The sequence below is a fragment of the Protomyctophum bolini genome, assembly GCF_963924005.1.
Source record: "Protomyctophum bolini genome assembly, chromosome: 17".
Classification (NCBI taxonomy): Eukaryota; Metazoa; Chordata; class Actinopteri; order Myctophiformes; family Myctophidae; genus Protomyctophum; species Protomyctophum bolini.
In genome coordinates this window covers 27,855,392-27,870,973 of record NC_137878.1, presented here as the reverse complement: position 1 = coordinate 27,870,973, position 15,582 = coordinate 27,855,392, and the positions used below count along the sequence as shown (strand labels likewise).

The 15,582-nt window shown below is 41.2% G+C and overlaps 2 protein-coding genes and 1 long non-coding RNA gene across 3 annotated transcripts; 2 read left to right on the top strand and 1 right to left on the bottom strand.

Annotated features, from left to right (window-relative positions):
- Window positions 1–349: 349 nt before the first annotated feature.
- Window positions 350–1,106, top strand: LOC308332022. The gene is made up of 3 exons (XR_013965649.1): window positions 350–444; window positions 634–863; window positions 979–1,106. It is a non-coding gene; the product is annotated as an uncharacterized lncRNA (long non-coding RNA).
- Window positions 1,107–2,492: 1,386 nt separating this feature from the next.
- rplp1 (ribosomal protein lateral stalk subunit P1) lies at window positions 2,493–5,503 on the top strand. Its single transcript, XM_080787599.1, has 4 exons — window positions 2,493–2,700; window positions 3,954–4,028; window positions 4,693–4,816; window positions 5,375–5,503. Exons 1-4 carry the CDS (start codon window positions 2,629–2,631, stop codon window positions 5,452–5,454), a joined length of 351 nt encoding a protein of 116 aa, XP_080643725.1. The 5' UTR covers window positions 2,493–2,628; the 3' UTR covers window positions 5,455–5,503.
- A 1,061-nt stretch (window positions 5,504–6,564) lies between these two features.
- Window positions 6,565–12,721, bottom strand: LOC308332454 (extracellular calcium-sensing receptor-like; the record flags this gene model as incomplete). Its single annotated transcript, XM_080788360.1, has 9 exons — window positions 6,565–7,478; window positions 7,568–7,691; window positions 7,787–8,014; window positions 8,336–8,611; window positions 9,229–9,435; window positions 9,730–9,999; window positions 10,205–10,291; window positions 10,688–10,956; window positions 12,664–12,721. 9 exons carry the CDS (start codon window positions 12,719–12,721, stop codon window positions 6,565–6,567), a joined length of 2,433 nt encoding a protein of 810 aa, XP_080644486.1.
- Window positions 12,722–15,582: the final 2,861 nt, after the last annotated feature.

The window sequence follows — 15,582 nt, the reverse complement described above, 5'->3', positions numbered from 1 at the left end:
TTAACCAACAAAAGAACCTTGCAAACGAACGAAAACAACGGCTGAGAGGTTGTGACAGAGAAATATACACGTTACCAAAAAAAGGAAACGTTAGGAAAGAAAAAGGGAGGACACAGATATGCACATCGAAGACAGCGCTTGATTCACCTGACTATGTCATCATTTATTGTTTTTGTCTTATTGCTTGATCTTGAATGAGCATCAGCTTCCAGAGAATATGTTGAATACATTTTTCAGCAATGCGGCCATTAAATCTATTTTACCGTTAGGTAGTTCCAACGTTCATGATGTATTTCCCATTGGTTGCTAATTATCTTAATTCACATGTATGGCCTTTTTCAGAGCGCCTTGTACCTGTGCGGATGCCTGACAACATTTGTAGTTGTCCAAAAGAGGCATTGATGGTGAAGCCGGGAGAGGCTGTTGCTGTGGTCACAATGGAAGGTAAGGATGTGAAGACCTTTTCCTTTTGCATCTGTACTCAATAATTCCCTCAAGGTTAGTTTGTCATAGCCCTGTATATGAAATCAAACGCATGCTTATTTAATGTATGCCACACTGTACGAAGTGTACATGTTTATGTTAAGTTTTGTGTGTGTGTGTGTGTGTGTGTGTGTGTGTTTGTTTTTCTAGGACGATATGATCTTAACATGCCTGAACTGAGTTGTGAGGCATGCAAAGCCGCTTGGACTGCTGGAGTGGACGAACCAATTCCCAGAAACTTCTGGCCTGCTATCCACTTCGCCACACTTTATGCCACAGACATTTTTCTTTCATTTAATCAAATGAAAATGTCAACACCAGCATTGTCCTGCCAGGCATTTGTACGAATGCTGAATCAGCGAACTGTCCACTTTGGTCGTGTGAGTATTGAACTTATTTAGCCTACAGTACATCTTGTTTGTCATGTGGAGTTGAATTAGATACATATTTATGTGTTGCACATTCTTAGTTGTTTATTTCCTTATTTTGAAATAGACTGGGAAGATCTCAACAGATTGCTTCCAGGAAAGCTTTCTTGAGTGGGAAGCCATTCAGCTTGCGTTGGGAAACATCGTCAAGAAAAAGAAGAAAAGGGGACACGGACAGACACAGAAATCCGCAACACTGTAACAGAAGTGCACAGCGATGTCATTCAGATGTCCCCGTAATCCACATGGTACAGTATGTTTACAACCATCCCCTGGATGGTTGTAAACTGTGGAGACTGTGGAGTGGCATTTTTCACCTCACATGTTCTGTCGCACACTCAAAATAAATGGAAATGTCCACGTCAAGGATAACTACCGGTATTAAGATAAAGACAATTATGTAGGCATCCACACTTTGTTCATCCTATTTATAGAACGTTATCATACACAGAGTCGAGACTTGAGTGTTACAGGGACTGAACTGATAATGGGACCCTACAATGTGCAATAATTTTTTTCTTCTGTTATGTTTCTGTATTTTAAATAGCTTGAGAACTTGTATTAAAGAAAAAAGACAAACTAGGCCCTGCCTAGTTTGTCTTTTTATGATCTTAAACAAACCTAGTTACTAGGGTCTGTATTAAGTTACTAAATATTGTATTCAGTCAGCCAACCAATTAGATGGCCTATTGATGTGGTAACTCCCTGTTTGTCTGACTCGTAACATAAGAAATTAGCTGCTGTTATGAGTTTTCAGTAAAAGACAGACCCAGTTGATGCTCAAGTCAAGGTTTATTAGTGAAAGGGACAATAACCGGTAATGAAAAGCTTATGAATCCAGTACAGTTTAAATAACACTGTGCACAAAGCCTGTTTCATGAAATCTAATGGGGATATAGTGGTTGGAACACTTTAATGCAACCAGCAGATGGCACTGATCTGCACTTCCAAGTATCACATACAAATGCAGATGGGACTACTAAGGCTCAAATAACAGTAACATACCGATACCGGTATAATAGAGATACAAAAAAGCCCTGCCTTTGAAGAATTTCTGTAGCCGTAATGGGGGGTGGGGTTGTCTGCATTTATAGAATGTGTACAAATAAAAATAAATAATAGTGTTGTGTATACATTGTTGTCAGTATCGGTTAGATCTGTACAAAATGAATTTCAGTGCACAATTATTTATTTTTGTTTCCCACACGTATTTGATGATTTTGTATTTTGCATAGATGTGTATAAATATTTGTCTTTAAATCTTTTGATGAATTGAAAGTGGAGGACCGTTATGTAATCAAGTCTTAGTGCTTTTTCTGGTTTCATCCTCTTAGCAGTTTTTGTATTGACCTGTCTGTACCTTAGGCTTAGAGTATATACTATTATAATCTAAGTTCTAGACCAGAGCTAGGTCTAGAGTCGACTACCCATTCTACCACAATTTTTCTTTTTCTCAATGGGACATCCCAGAGCGGGACATCCCTGTACGTCGGTAGTGACGTTGCGTGCGTGCATGCTGACGTCATTTCTGACGCCGAGTACATAAACGAAGTTCCCGCCCTCCCTCTTCCCTTTCCGCTTTAAACCTCCGAGTAGCAGGAACGTCAACGTGCCTAAGGTGCTCGGTCCTTCATCAGAAGCTAAGGCCCTCAATCCGGCGACTAGCATCACGAAAATTAGGCATCCGACGCCCGAAACGTAAAATCCAAGATCTAAAATGGCATCCGTATCTGAGCTCGCCTGTATTTACTCTGCCCTCATCCTCCACGACGATGAAGTCACCGTCACAGTAAGTGTCTTCCCACGCTAGCTTGGCTGCCTGCGACCCGCTCCTGAGTCTGTTCGTGCAGCCAGTCAAACACATACACGCACCAGTTACGTTACCGTAAACTTTCCTAAAGTGCCAGAGAGAACGCCACATAACCCGGCAAGACCCCGTGTACCGCGTATAATATTTTAATGTCAATTTCTTACTATACCGGCATTTGGCTATTGCTAAAATGGCGCCGTTGTTGTAGCTACAGTACAGTAGTAGGCCACGTTTCTGTTGTCACTGTCAGTGCACGCACGTGTGTTTTTGACTGAATGAATCAAAGTTCAGCTGAGCTGATCATCCTTGATCCAACGAATGTGTATATACTGCTATCTATTGGCCCACACTGACTACTGTGACGTGCAGATCAGCTTGGCGTGTGTGTGATTGACTGCTGTAGTGTAAACTGTGTTCATCATACAAGAAGACTACATCTGTTTATTCTGTTATGTGCTGATGCTGACCAGCTAGTGCTCAAAGATAGACATTGTTGTAGTCGTTTCATCTGTGATGGATTGGCAATTTGGCATTAGAGACTAGCCAGGCAGCACACGTGGTTAGACTAACAACATCAATAAGATGGTAGGCAAGCTCTAGTATGGTATGATAGACGGTGAAGGCTGTAATGTGCAGGTGTAACGTTGGGGTGTACACAGTACATGGCATACATTGTATTGGGAATTCTGGGATTAAATGCAGATGAGTTAGATTGTGGTAAAAGATTAAGAGTATTAGTTTCCCTCTGTTTTCATATCAGTTAGACTATCCATACAGTCATGTATCATGGTTAATGTCTAGTTGAACTTGAAACTAACTGGGAGTTTAAGAAGGCTTATGGCTATTTATGTAGACCTAATTTAGTATGCTATTGTGTGAAATGAATGCCTGCTATTGAAACAATTGTATTTTTAAACAATGTACTTTTACAAACTCAACTTATTCTGAAAATCAGTTTCTGTAGCCTCCTGCCTAACTTTTATAATCTGTCCCACTTTTATCCCCACCCTTTGTTCTGTCCTTATTATAAATTAGGGTTTAGGCACACTTAGAGACCTCTGTTTGTTATCAGTTATATATATATATTGTGGTAGGTAGCAGTAAAAAAGCTTACTGTATGTTTTCTTTAGGTATAAGACTGAATATTTGTCCTGATTTGTTCACTGAGACACTGTACATCTTCATGTCTTGCTTAGTTATAACTTCCATAACCTCTTGTGTTTCCTTTGTAGGAGGACAAGCTGAATGCCCTGATCAAGGCAGCAGGTGTCAACGTTGAGCCTTTCTGGCCAAGTCTGTTTGCCAAGGTGAGGATTGTACATTACAACCAAAACATAACAATCTACACAGTAAAATCTTGGGTGTTAATTTAACTCTTAACTAACTCAGAGTTGGAATGAATGAAGTTAAATACCGGTATACACTCTTTACTGTGTATATTTCAGATGACAGTTGAGCAATCCAACTGAATTCTAAGCGCACTGAAAGGGAAACCTTGCCAATTTTCAACATATCAGAGATATAAAATAGTGTAGCAAGAAGTAATGTATTATTATTGTATAATATGCATTTCTCACTTAAATGATCAAAGTGTTGTTTTAGCACGTTAAAATGAAAGGGATGCAGATCCGACACACCAAAGGTCCGCCGTGCGGAAATCATGCGTCGCTCCTGAACATGCGGGTCCGACATGCGCTGCTCTGTGCTTGCCGTTATGTTTAGTGGTTTGGGTTAGTTTGTCGGTCTAATGACTGTCGGACCAATAGTATGTCGGAACTAAAGCCTGTACCCAAATGAAATGAAACGTCAACATATTGCAAAGAATTACACAAGAGACTTAAGCAGTTAATGCTCATGCTACTTATGAATCTATTACAGGTTTGTAAAACATTCAAGTGTGTACAGTAAACTCTGTCCTGTCAGATATTTTATCATCATTCTTTGCGATTTCTGAATATTGTGTACTCGCAGGCTCTGTCCACCATTGACATTGGCAGTCTGATCTGCAACGTTGGAGCTGGTGGTGGTGGTGCTCCAGCAGCCGGCGGAGCCGCCCCTGCTGCAGGAGCCGCCCCTGGTGCTGCTGCCCCTGAAGGTAAATTATACATTCTCATTTAGTTGTAAATGTGTGCAAATCTATTTATTTGTTGGCTATAGCCAGGTTGCCCCCAGAAACAGCCGTTGGGGCTGTTTCTCATAGTTTATGTGTTAACTGTTACAGATGGGATTAAGTTGGCAAATATTTCAACATGTAGGATAGTGGTGTACAGCCTGCAGCTGTCTATACTTACAGCTGGCTTCTATTGACAATTAATGTTAGACTGCATCGTTTACACTTGCCTGGGTGAATAAATGTCCAGCTTGTTCAATGTTCGGTTGTACCCCTTTTATATCAGTGCTAATTTGGGGGGTTCTGTTCCTATAACTGACATGCTCACATTGTATTGTCTGAGTTAAAGCCATGGGTAATCAGAGAAATTACTTAGCAGTGTTGCGTATATACACAATGTACCTGCATGTGAATGTCTTGGCCAATCATAATGGCCTTAGGTGTTATTTTGTTTTATATGTGACTGAAGTGTATGAATTGTTCTAATGGGGAGACTTAATGAGAACTCTGTCACTAACCCTGTCCCTTGTTCTTTTGTTCCAGCTGCCAAAGAAGAAGAGAAGAAAGAGGAGTCTGAGGCCGAGGGGTCTGATGACGACATGGGCTTCGGTCTCTTCGACTAAAATTGTTTTTCTATCAAAATTCAAAAGTCAATAAAAATGAAAAACAAGAGTTTGGTTTGGAACATGTGTTTATGCACAAGAACATCAAGTGGTATTGCCAAGGCAATTTTATATTTGTAAAAGTAGTGCTTACACCTGTGGATTGTAGACTATTATAGTTTGACTTTAATATACAGGGCAGCATTCTGCTTTTCAAAGTCCTACCTCTATCATACGAAAGTCAGAGAAAAAGGTGTCAAACTATGTGAGATAATAAAGCCAATTTTACTACAGCAGTTACATGATCAGTTTACCAGTATGTACTATTATAACATTATTGTGCTCAACACATTTCCAAATGCTGGTATACCAATCTGTATTTTAACAATGACCTGGGCAGGTCCAGTGCAAGACTTTCACATAAAATAAATAATGCAGTTGGACAATGGATAAAGGTGTGGATTTGCAGATTTTTAACCAATTTGCCTGTATTAGGCTACTTTGACCCACAGAAAAAAGTCTTTAATTGAGGGTAATCGACTTCACCAGCTTCATATTTCAATAGATGTTTAAATGGATTAGTACTTTAGTAGTAAAATTTACTTTGTAATTAAGGTTTTCAGCACTTACAGAATACATGTATAATGTCTGAGTTCCCAAACCTTTCAGGCCATGCCCCCCCAAATTATGCTATTTTAACTAGGGACCCCCTACCTTACAAGCACTTGAAATTGTTGACATTAAATTACATTGATTAGTTTGACTTGGTTCTATAGATGAATAGCTGAACTACTGTACAAGCTCACAACACTGCTGTGAGATGTCGCATGTGAGTGAGCTTGTAGATGAGACTATTTTCAATTTGGCAATTTTTGTATTAAAAAGGTCTTACGAATGATTAAATTGTAACTAGAAATGTGCAGATACCCTGTATACTGTTAGCCTGAGAGAGTGGGCGGGGCTGGATCCAGGCTAGTATACTGTATAGTTTACGCTGTATGTTGGTTTGTTTACTGTTGAGTGAGAAACAAGTTGCCCATTTACAGTAGCTAATCATCTAAGCTCTAGGGACCCCACAAAATAATTTGGGGACTGGTCTAAGAATACACAAAATATATTTAATGTCTGCTTCTATGTCTTGTTGGTATCTCGACCCATGATTGACTTTTTAGTGTTTCTCTCAGGTTTCAAAAGGATGATGTAACACTTTGGTCCAAACAGTGCCCCCAAAATTCCAAAACTAGATGCTAAAATAGCAAATATCTCCACTGCATCTGCATATTTGCCTGGAGAGCTGATATATGCTGGGATGAAGGCTATCCACACGGCGCAAAAGATCAACATGCTGAACGTGATTAACTTTGCTTCGTTGAAGTTGTCTGGAAGATTCCTTGCCATGAATGCTAGTAGGAAGCTGAGAAGTGCCAGTAAACCAATATAACCTAATAACACTCCAAAACCAACTGTTGATCCTACCACACACTCATAGACTATCTTATCACTGTGGTATTGTGTGTTTTTATGAGGAGTTGGTGAGGAAGCTACAAGCCAGGATATGCAGACTGCTGCCTGGATCGAAGTAAGAGCCAGAACTGTTCCTCTCTGCTGCATAGCACCGAACCACTTCAGAATGTCTGTACCCCCGGGCTTGGACGACTTGAACACAGCCAACACCACCATTGTCTTTACGAGGATACATGAGACACACAGCACAAAGCTGATCCCAAATGCTGCATGCCTCAGCTGACATGTCCAGAGCATGGGACGGCCAATGAACAGAAGTGAGCACAAGAAACATAGTTTGAGTGACAACAAGAGAAGGAAGCTGAGTTCTGAGTTGTTAGCGCGTACCATGGGTGTGCTTCGATGATGGATGAATATTCCCAGGACAACAGCACTGATAAGTGTGCCTTTCAATGAGATAGTTGTCAAGGAGATACCCAGGGCCTCATGGTAGGAGAGAAACTCTATGCTCTTAGGGACACACAGGTCACGCAGGGGACTGGACCAGAAGTCCTCTGGACAACTGGTGCACTCTGAGGAGTCTAACAAAGAGGGCAGGGTTAAAGGGACAGACAGTGCAGTATTGTCCTAAAGATAACCTACTGTACATGGCCACGTAATGTAAGCCTACCAGTCTCATTGCTAATCTCTCCCTCAGAGCAAGCAATGCAGTCAAAGCAGCAGGCGGGTTCCCCTTTCCTTATGGCCACACGGGTTCCAGGGGAACAGCTCTCACTGCACACTGACCGAGGTGGCTACAGAGAACAGAGGAATGTAACAATGATCAATTTCAGTATAAACTAAATTACATTCACATCATGAGCTCGATATTAGTTAATGCCAAAGTGACCTTTCTGGATTCAGAGTTCCAGATGATACTGTCTTCATCAAGGATGAGTTCTTCACCTGTAGAGGCTGACTTCTTGACCACACCTACATTGTGGACCTTTGTTCTGCCATCAGGGAGCCACACCCAGTTCATAACATCGTAGATTGGTAAAACATCACCATTCTCATCAAACGATACATGATCACCAAATGTGGTGGTGAAGTTGATCCTGTCCAGGTAATACACAAGCTAGAAATGACGATGAGTCAATACACAAGGGCAAAATACAAGATTCATGACAAGTGGTTCTTTAGCCATTTACTTCCCACCAGAATGCACTGGCGGATTAATGACTAATGATGACTAACTCCAAGTCTGTGAATGGACAAAATGTAATAACATTTTGGCTCAGAAACTTAGATTGCAATGTTTTGTCTTTCTGGCTATTGAAAGGGGCCATACAAATCTGGCATTTTTTACTACCACACTATGAAAATACGACTTTATACTAGTGTATATCAACCCTTCATGCTTTTTACCAATAAGGCAAACTAGAGATTCATATTCCACCTGCCACGGCTGTATTGTCTGCAAACTGGCACAGCTATGTCCAATGAAGGGCCCTCTCCCTGGAACACAGTGCATCATGGCATGGAGGGCATGGGCCAGAGCATACACAGCCTTGTAAACATTATACTCTGGCCTGAGGTCAGATACATCAAAAAGTGTGCTTTCTGTTCTTCCCAGGTCCTCTTTTCCAGTACACATCCTTCCACCAGCATCCGCCCACTCTGACGGAAGGGGTGCAAATTTACACTGAAATGTGTACTCCCAAAACTGCCTCACCTGAACAAAGACGATGAAACCACAAAGACAATAACCATGTGAATATTCAAAACGCATATCAGTTATACATTACAGCTTGCATGATATTGATAATATTAATTTAAACTGCCACCATTTATTGAGAAATTAGACCTAATTCACGCCAGCATTGTTTTAATTTGAGCTCTTATTTTGAAAAGCCACATTTTTCCTCAACCGGAAGTGAGCTTGTCCCTGCCAGCTCTACGTTGCCAAGAGTCCAAGACAACCTTTGTTTACATGTTCGCATCCATGCCCGTACACTATTGCCCTCCACAACGTCGGCTCTCGTGCCGTCAAAGAAACGCTGTTTTGACCAAAAATGCCATCTGGGACAAGGAATAGGAGATACAGGCGATTGAAAGAAACGGATAGAATGGATTCTTATGGCGACGACGATCTATTGATGAATGATCCAGTGCTGTGCTAACAACACAGCTAGCTAACCGGCTAACGTAAGTAGCATTATGGCTCGATCGATCAAATGCACTATAAAAGCGCGATTGACGCCGATCGGAGGCAATGGCGGCAAGCGTTTTATTAATGAATTGACACTAATCTGAGGCAATGGCGCGGAGGGAGTTAAACAAAATGCTCACTATGCTATTTTCATGGCTGCTGTAAGGGTCATCGTTAGGATGTGTTTTTAATAAGAAGTCCCTGAGACCGGTTATCTCTCCACGACGGATGGCAATACCCAGTGTCCCTCCCAGGTATGGCATGTAGCGCGGAATCTGGAGTATAGTGGCTGCTGTCCAGGACTCACTGGCCATCCATTGTAGACCTGTCACATTCTGCTTTATCACCTGTTGATTGTGTTGAACAAAATATATTGGTATATAATATATATATAAAACACAAATGAGCACATCTATAATCCAGTGTGTTAGAAACAATTAAGACAAATGTGATGTTAGCATTATAACAATATAACAATTAGTTGTAGCAGTTAGATTTGTGATAATTTGTTTGCTTATTGTGCAAAGAAGATAAAATAAAATAAAACATAAGAAAATATATGAAAGCATGTCTTCATTTCAGTGTAACGCATTTCTTCCTTATAATTATGAGTTCCTAAATGAATGTATCATAGCCCCAACCTCCTCCAAGAGATCAGCCATATGGCTCTCAAATACAAAAACAATGACCACGCGAGCAGTGGATTTCTTCATCACAGTGACGATCCTCTGAACCTCAGCTGGCTCAGCGCCCCAGGGCAGAACCTCCAGATACGCCAGGCAGCCCAGACCAGACTGGGCCAGGTCGGACTGGAAGGACCGCGCGGCATGGCGACCATAGTCATCGTCACTAATCAGCAGTCCTGCCCAGGTCCACCCGAACCGCTTCATGATCTGGAGCATCGCTCGCACCTGATTCGAGAATGGACAAAGAAGTGGATATTCTGGCTATATCTCTTCTTTTTTAAGTGAAAGTGGGTCTGTGAGTTTTATAAATATTGAACCAATGAAAAGTATTAATAAGAGCTTTTAACTATAAATAACTACATTGGATCAACTGGAACAATTTTTTTTTAAATTTCAATCAACAACAGATCTTTTGTCTGTTTTCATTCACCTGGAAGGCATCACTTGGGATTGTTCTAAAGAAGGATGGGAACTGATGCCGGTCACTCAGACAGGCGCAGGTGGCATAGTAACTTACCTGCAAAAGGCACAAAACATCCATTTGGTTAGATTTTTGGACAAATATTTCCCGCTGCAAGTTTAATCTTTCAAGCTCATATTTTGTAAATAACCAAAATTAAGCATAGGATATACCAGGGGTCTGCAACCTTGTTTGTTTTTATTTTCTAGATAGTCAGTGTGCCATATCAACATTAATTCATTTGAATGACACCACGTGAAAAATGTCAACATATATCATATATACTTATCATCCTTCTTTTAAAATATTTTCTTTCACGTTATAATGATCATTAGACTCAGGGCACACTTGCCAGTGTGCCAGTGATCACCCTCCTTTGTGCCAATGTTGGCACTGGTGCCTTAGGTTGCCTACCCCTGGGATATACAACACTTGTGATGGTAGGAAACTTACCAGGGGCACTCTGTACAAACCTAATGTACTAGAGATGGCAATAGAATGTGTTGAGGTAGAATCGCCCACAATGCCGAGCACTGGTGAGGCCCCAACACAGAGCACATCCTCTCTCACCTCACTGACCGATGACAATGCTGCACGGAATCCAGCTCCAAGTATGTTGCAGTTATCATAGAGGCTGTATCCCAGAGTCACATTGGGTACTAGGCTGGGGTTTCTGTTGATCTCAGCAATGGCAAAAGCCATGGTCTGGGCCTGCCGGAACCCTGGAATGTCAAAACTAGCACACAAAATGCCACTGTAACCATATTTATCTATGTAGAAATACCCTCGGTTACTGTCTATTCAAAATAAGTTCTCTTTCTTGCTGTTGTACTGTACTTGTGAGGCTCACCTATAGCAAGTGGGCTCCTGCGGCTTGGAGGTGAATGACGGCTCGGGAGTGTCGAGGAGATTGGAAGCGGAGTGGATCATAAACAAGCCACCCAAAACAAAGTCCCCGGCCTTGTAAAGTCTGTTGAGATTAAACTGGGCCTGTAACTGTAACTCACAAGAAGAGGAAGGCGAGGAAGACAAAAAAGAGAAAGAACAAGAGAACAATATCATGGTCAAGTGCAGGTTTGAAAGCAGGTGTATGTCTAGGGAAGCGCCCATGGCTGTGCTCCTCTGCCTGACCCCTTTTCCACATTGTCCATTTACTACATTTTATACACAGAGGTATGCCATCCCCGAGCTGTGCCAATGTATGCCAACACCCATCTGGGCAGAGGCAGAACCGTAGGGGCAGGGCTTAACATACACATTACATACACCTTACCAGGGCTGCAGGGAAGAGGGAAGAAGAAAAACAATCGTATGTAAGAAAACAAATAATTATCAAGCTTACATATTTGAAAAACAATCTTATGTAAGCTTGATAATTCTTTGTTTGATGCTTTTAGTGTTTTCCAATTCTTAAGTTAGCCTTTTAGGGCCCCAGTGGTACAATGTTTAAATATGTTTGTGTATGCAAATACAAAGGCCTTTCACCTGTGCAAAATGTCATCTGCAAGACTCACAGTAGACTGGGATCAAACTGTGACGATCACACATGCGCATGCACGCACGCGTGCGCGCGCGCGCGCACACACACACACACACACACACATTATCTTCATATAATTGGTCCTCACGTTCATGAATCATGATAAAATAGCACAATTATTTTCCTAGTCAGTCTGTGTCTCACAGGAGGGCTGTTGGCAGTTCAGAAACCCGTCCACCAGTGACCTCATCATAGGCTCCAAAAGTGGTCTTTGGCATGCCGCTCCACAAAAAGTGGTATATGCCACTTTGAAAAAGTGCTATGTGCCACTTTGAAAAAGTGGTATTTTTCAAATTTTCCATTTTCCACTTGAAAAGTGGCATGAAAAAAAAGAAAAACTCTTTTCAAGTGGTTCAAGACCACTTTTAGAGCTCACCCCTTATTAAAACTGCTATTTTATCATGATCATTAGTGAGGACCAATTATATGAAGATAGGTTGAAAAGTGGTGAAGTTATCTCTGTCAGGACGGTCTGGTTCATGCAGGACAACTTTAATTGCCTATGATTATGAATGAAGCTATGCACATGTTTTTCAGAAAAAACTCTAGGCATATACTTGATTGAAAAACTAGGCCTATGAAAAACGATTTCAACCTCAATTATAACCTCTTTTCTATGTAGGCCTACTCGCACAGCAATGCTGTTTTCCCCCTATTAAGTTTCAATCAGTGAGCTTTGATTGGGAAACAAAATAAGAATTCAACAATGTTTTCTCACTTCTCTCTCTCGCTGTGTGTGTGTGTGTGTGTGTGTGTGTGTTAATTGTTCCTCCCAGTGTCATCTGCCTTGCCAGAGCTTCCCGAGCTTTCCACCATGACATGGACATGCATGGTTACATGTTGGACAGATGGTATAGCTACATGTACCATGTGAGATGTTTCAACACACCGTGCAGCTCCGTAAACGCAAGGCTATGTCTGGTGCCCTGTAACTCCAGGTAAGACATGGTTTTAAGTAACACGGCATACGAAGTTAATGTCAAATTTATACAGGACTCAGGAGGAGCCAGGAAGTTGTGTATTTGGGGCGCAAACTTAAGTCACCTGAGAAAATAGAGGCGTTGCTGTGCCTTCCTCATCACACACTCACAAATGGAAACATTTATTTAACTGCACTGTTTAATCAATGTTGTTCATTAGAATATTGAAGGACAAATGTCAAATTTGGAAGAGTTCCGAATCACTGGCCAATCGGAGGGGAGAATGAGAGTTTATGCTTGCACAATTTAAACATTTTGAAACAATTTAAACTTTCAACGATTTAAGAGCTGGAGCGCAATAACGATAGTATGCTTGCCTATAGGCAAACACTAATAATAAACTTTATTTATATAGCAGGTGCACATTGCACCTTCATGTTCCCCGAAAAATGCACCCTACTGATGTAGGTGACCCCTATGGCTTTTCCTTTAACGCCAACCACTGAAACTGTACTTATGACAAATTATATTGCAATTTAGTTCAAATTGATTATACAAATTGATTAATATCTTTGCATCAAACAATATTAACCGGAATGCACATCATCTTTTCCAATTGACTTAAATAGTGTTGTTTTTAAATATACCAAAATGTATGACATTTACTCAACATGTCTTATAACGAGGAATTAAGCATCTTTATAAGGGTATTAAACTTACAGTACACTCAATCTCGACAAATAGGCAATTAAACCAGCTAAATTAAAACAGCTGATTCAGCAAGGATTGCTGGAGCAAGGAAGCATTGACCCATGTGGTATTTAATTAGTGTTATTGTAATTTCTCAACCATGTCGCTTTTAAATGTCCTCTTGATAGGCCTGTGTTAATTAAAAAATAAATTTGTGTTTTGTGCTGCCTGGATTGTCATTTGGGAGTGAGGATCACTACAGGAACACATCTGGCGAGTTGAATATGCCTTGTTTTCCCTAACACCTCAGGCACTTTAACTAGCTAACAACATCCCCTTTGACTTTAACAGCCTAATTCTCTGTTTCATTTCCCACTGGAAGCTACCTGTCACGTGTGTTGCATCATTTTTAGGCTAGAACTTGGGGCCAGCTGTGCCAGAGAATCAAAAAAATTAAAAAAAACGATGGTTTATAGCCCATGTTTTTTGAAATTTTGAAAAAAAAAGTTATCCTCGTTTCTCATCATTTTGGACCATGGGCTATAGCCCATATCGTACGGCATACTATAGCGCGCCGTTTTTCATCATTTTTGATGATTTGACAAAAATGAAAAAAAAAACGATGGGTTATAGCCCATGTTTTTTGAAATTTTGAAAAAAAAAGTTATCCTCGTTTCTCATCATTTTGGACCATGGGCTATAGCCCATATCATACGGCATACTATAGCGCGCCGTTTTTCATCATTTTTGATGATTTGACAAAAATGAAAAAATGAAAAAAACGATGGGTTATAGCCCATGTTTTTTGAAATTTTGAAAAAAAATGCAGATGGCTGTACACGTCTGCGCACTCACACTAGCTCAAGCATGCATCACGTTGATGCACACATCAACGTCTGTGATGTTTCTTTACCGTACGGAGAGAGAGAGAGGGAGAGTGATGAATTAATAACCAGAGAAGCAGAGAGAGACGAGGCTGGCATGACAATAATTCACTGTGGAGAGACGTCGGCGGTATGTAGCGGAGGTGCTACAGTATTTCACATAAATATAAACTCCTCTTAATTAACCTTTTATGCACTTTATATATTATTCTTTCACTTCTTTCCTTCACGTGGCCCTCCACTCCTCCCCTCTCGGCTTCTTCCTGTGCCCTACTCTCAAACCCACTACTGTGTGCTATATATTTTTTATAAATTAGCTGTTTTTGAACCTCTTTGAGGTCCCTATTTTGACCATGTCATCATTACAGGAAACATTTAAAAAAGAAAAGTTTTCCATATATTATTTTGAGATCTACAGTCTTATTCTCACTAGTTGTATCACAAAGTGGTTATAAGCACCCAAAAGGTTGAAACGTTGTGCCAGTAATAAATATTGCGGAACCTCTCCATAATAAGCAGCTTTTCATGTAAAATATTTTGTCCATGCGAAGCACACATATCCTAGCCTGGTTAATAAACCAGACTAATATCGCACGGACCGCGGGATATTAGTCTGGGGAAGCTCAGCTTGGATTTCATTTCCAGGGCGGCGGGTTGAAACATTTTCTCTTTGACGCAATTGGTCAGAGCTACTGTCAGTCAAAGGTCTCAAGCATTGAAAGTCACTGTACCAAAGAACGCCCATATTGCATACCGTGTCCCGATTGGCCGCCCCATTTCTCTGGTGTAGGAAATGGGCGTACAATTGAGCCTCTCCAGACCGTAATCCGCTGGCAGGCAAAACATTTTTTGCCAACGGCTGATTCGGTCTGGTTTATTAACCAGGCTACACATATCCCACCATCACACGGGGACACTGCGAGTGTCCCTGCGAGTGGGAGCATGTAATAGTTGTCTCCACCAGGCCGAAGGCATGGGCAGAGAGTATGTTTTGCACTCCGTCCGTATGTGTGTGTGTGTGTCCGTGTGGCCGTGTGTCCGTCTGTTACCAGCTAATCTCCGGCACCGTTAAGCCGGTCGATGCAACATTTTGCACACACACTCCCTGGATGCCAACGATGAACCTCTGCCCCAAGATTTCCAGAACGGCCTGTTATAGCGCGACCCGGAGGCCGACTTTTAAAAAACACATTTTTGGATATTACAACTCCAGATTCTGTCCAGAAATCCCGCAAATCGTTACACATTATCTCTATAGTCATGTGTTCAAGCCGGATCTGTCCGATATTTCATATTTCATCCAAATTGGCTAAC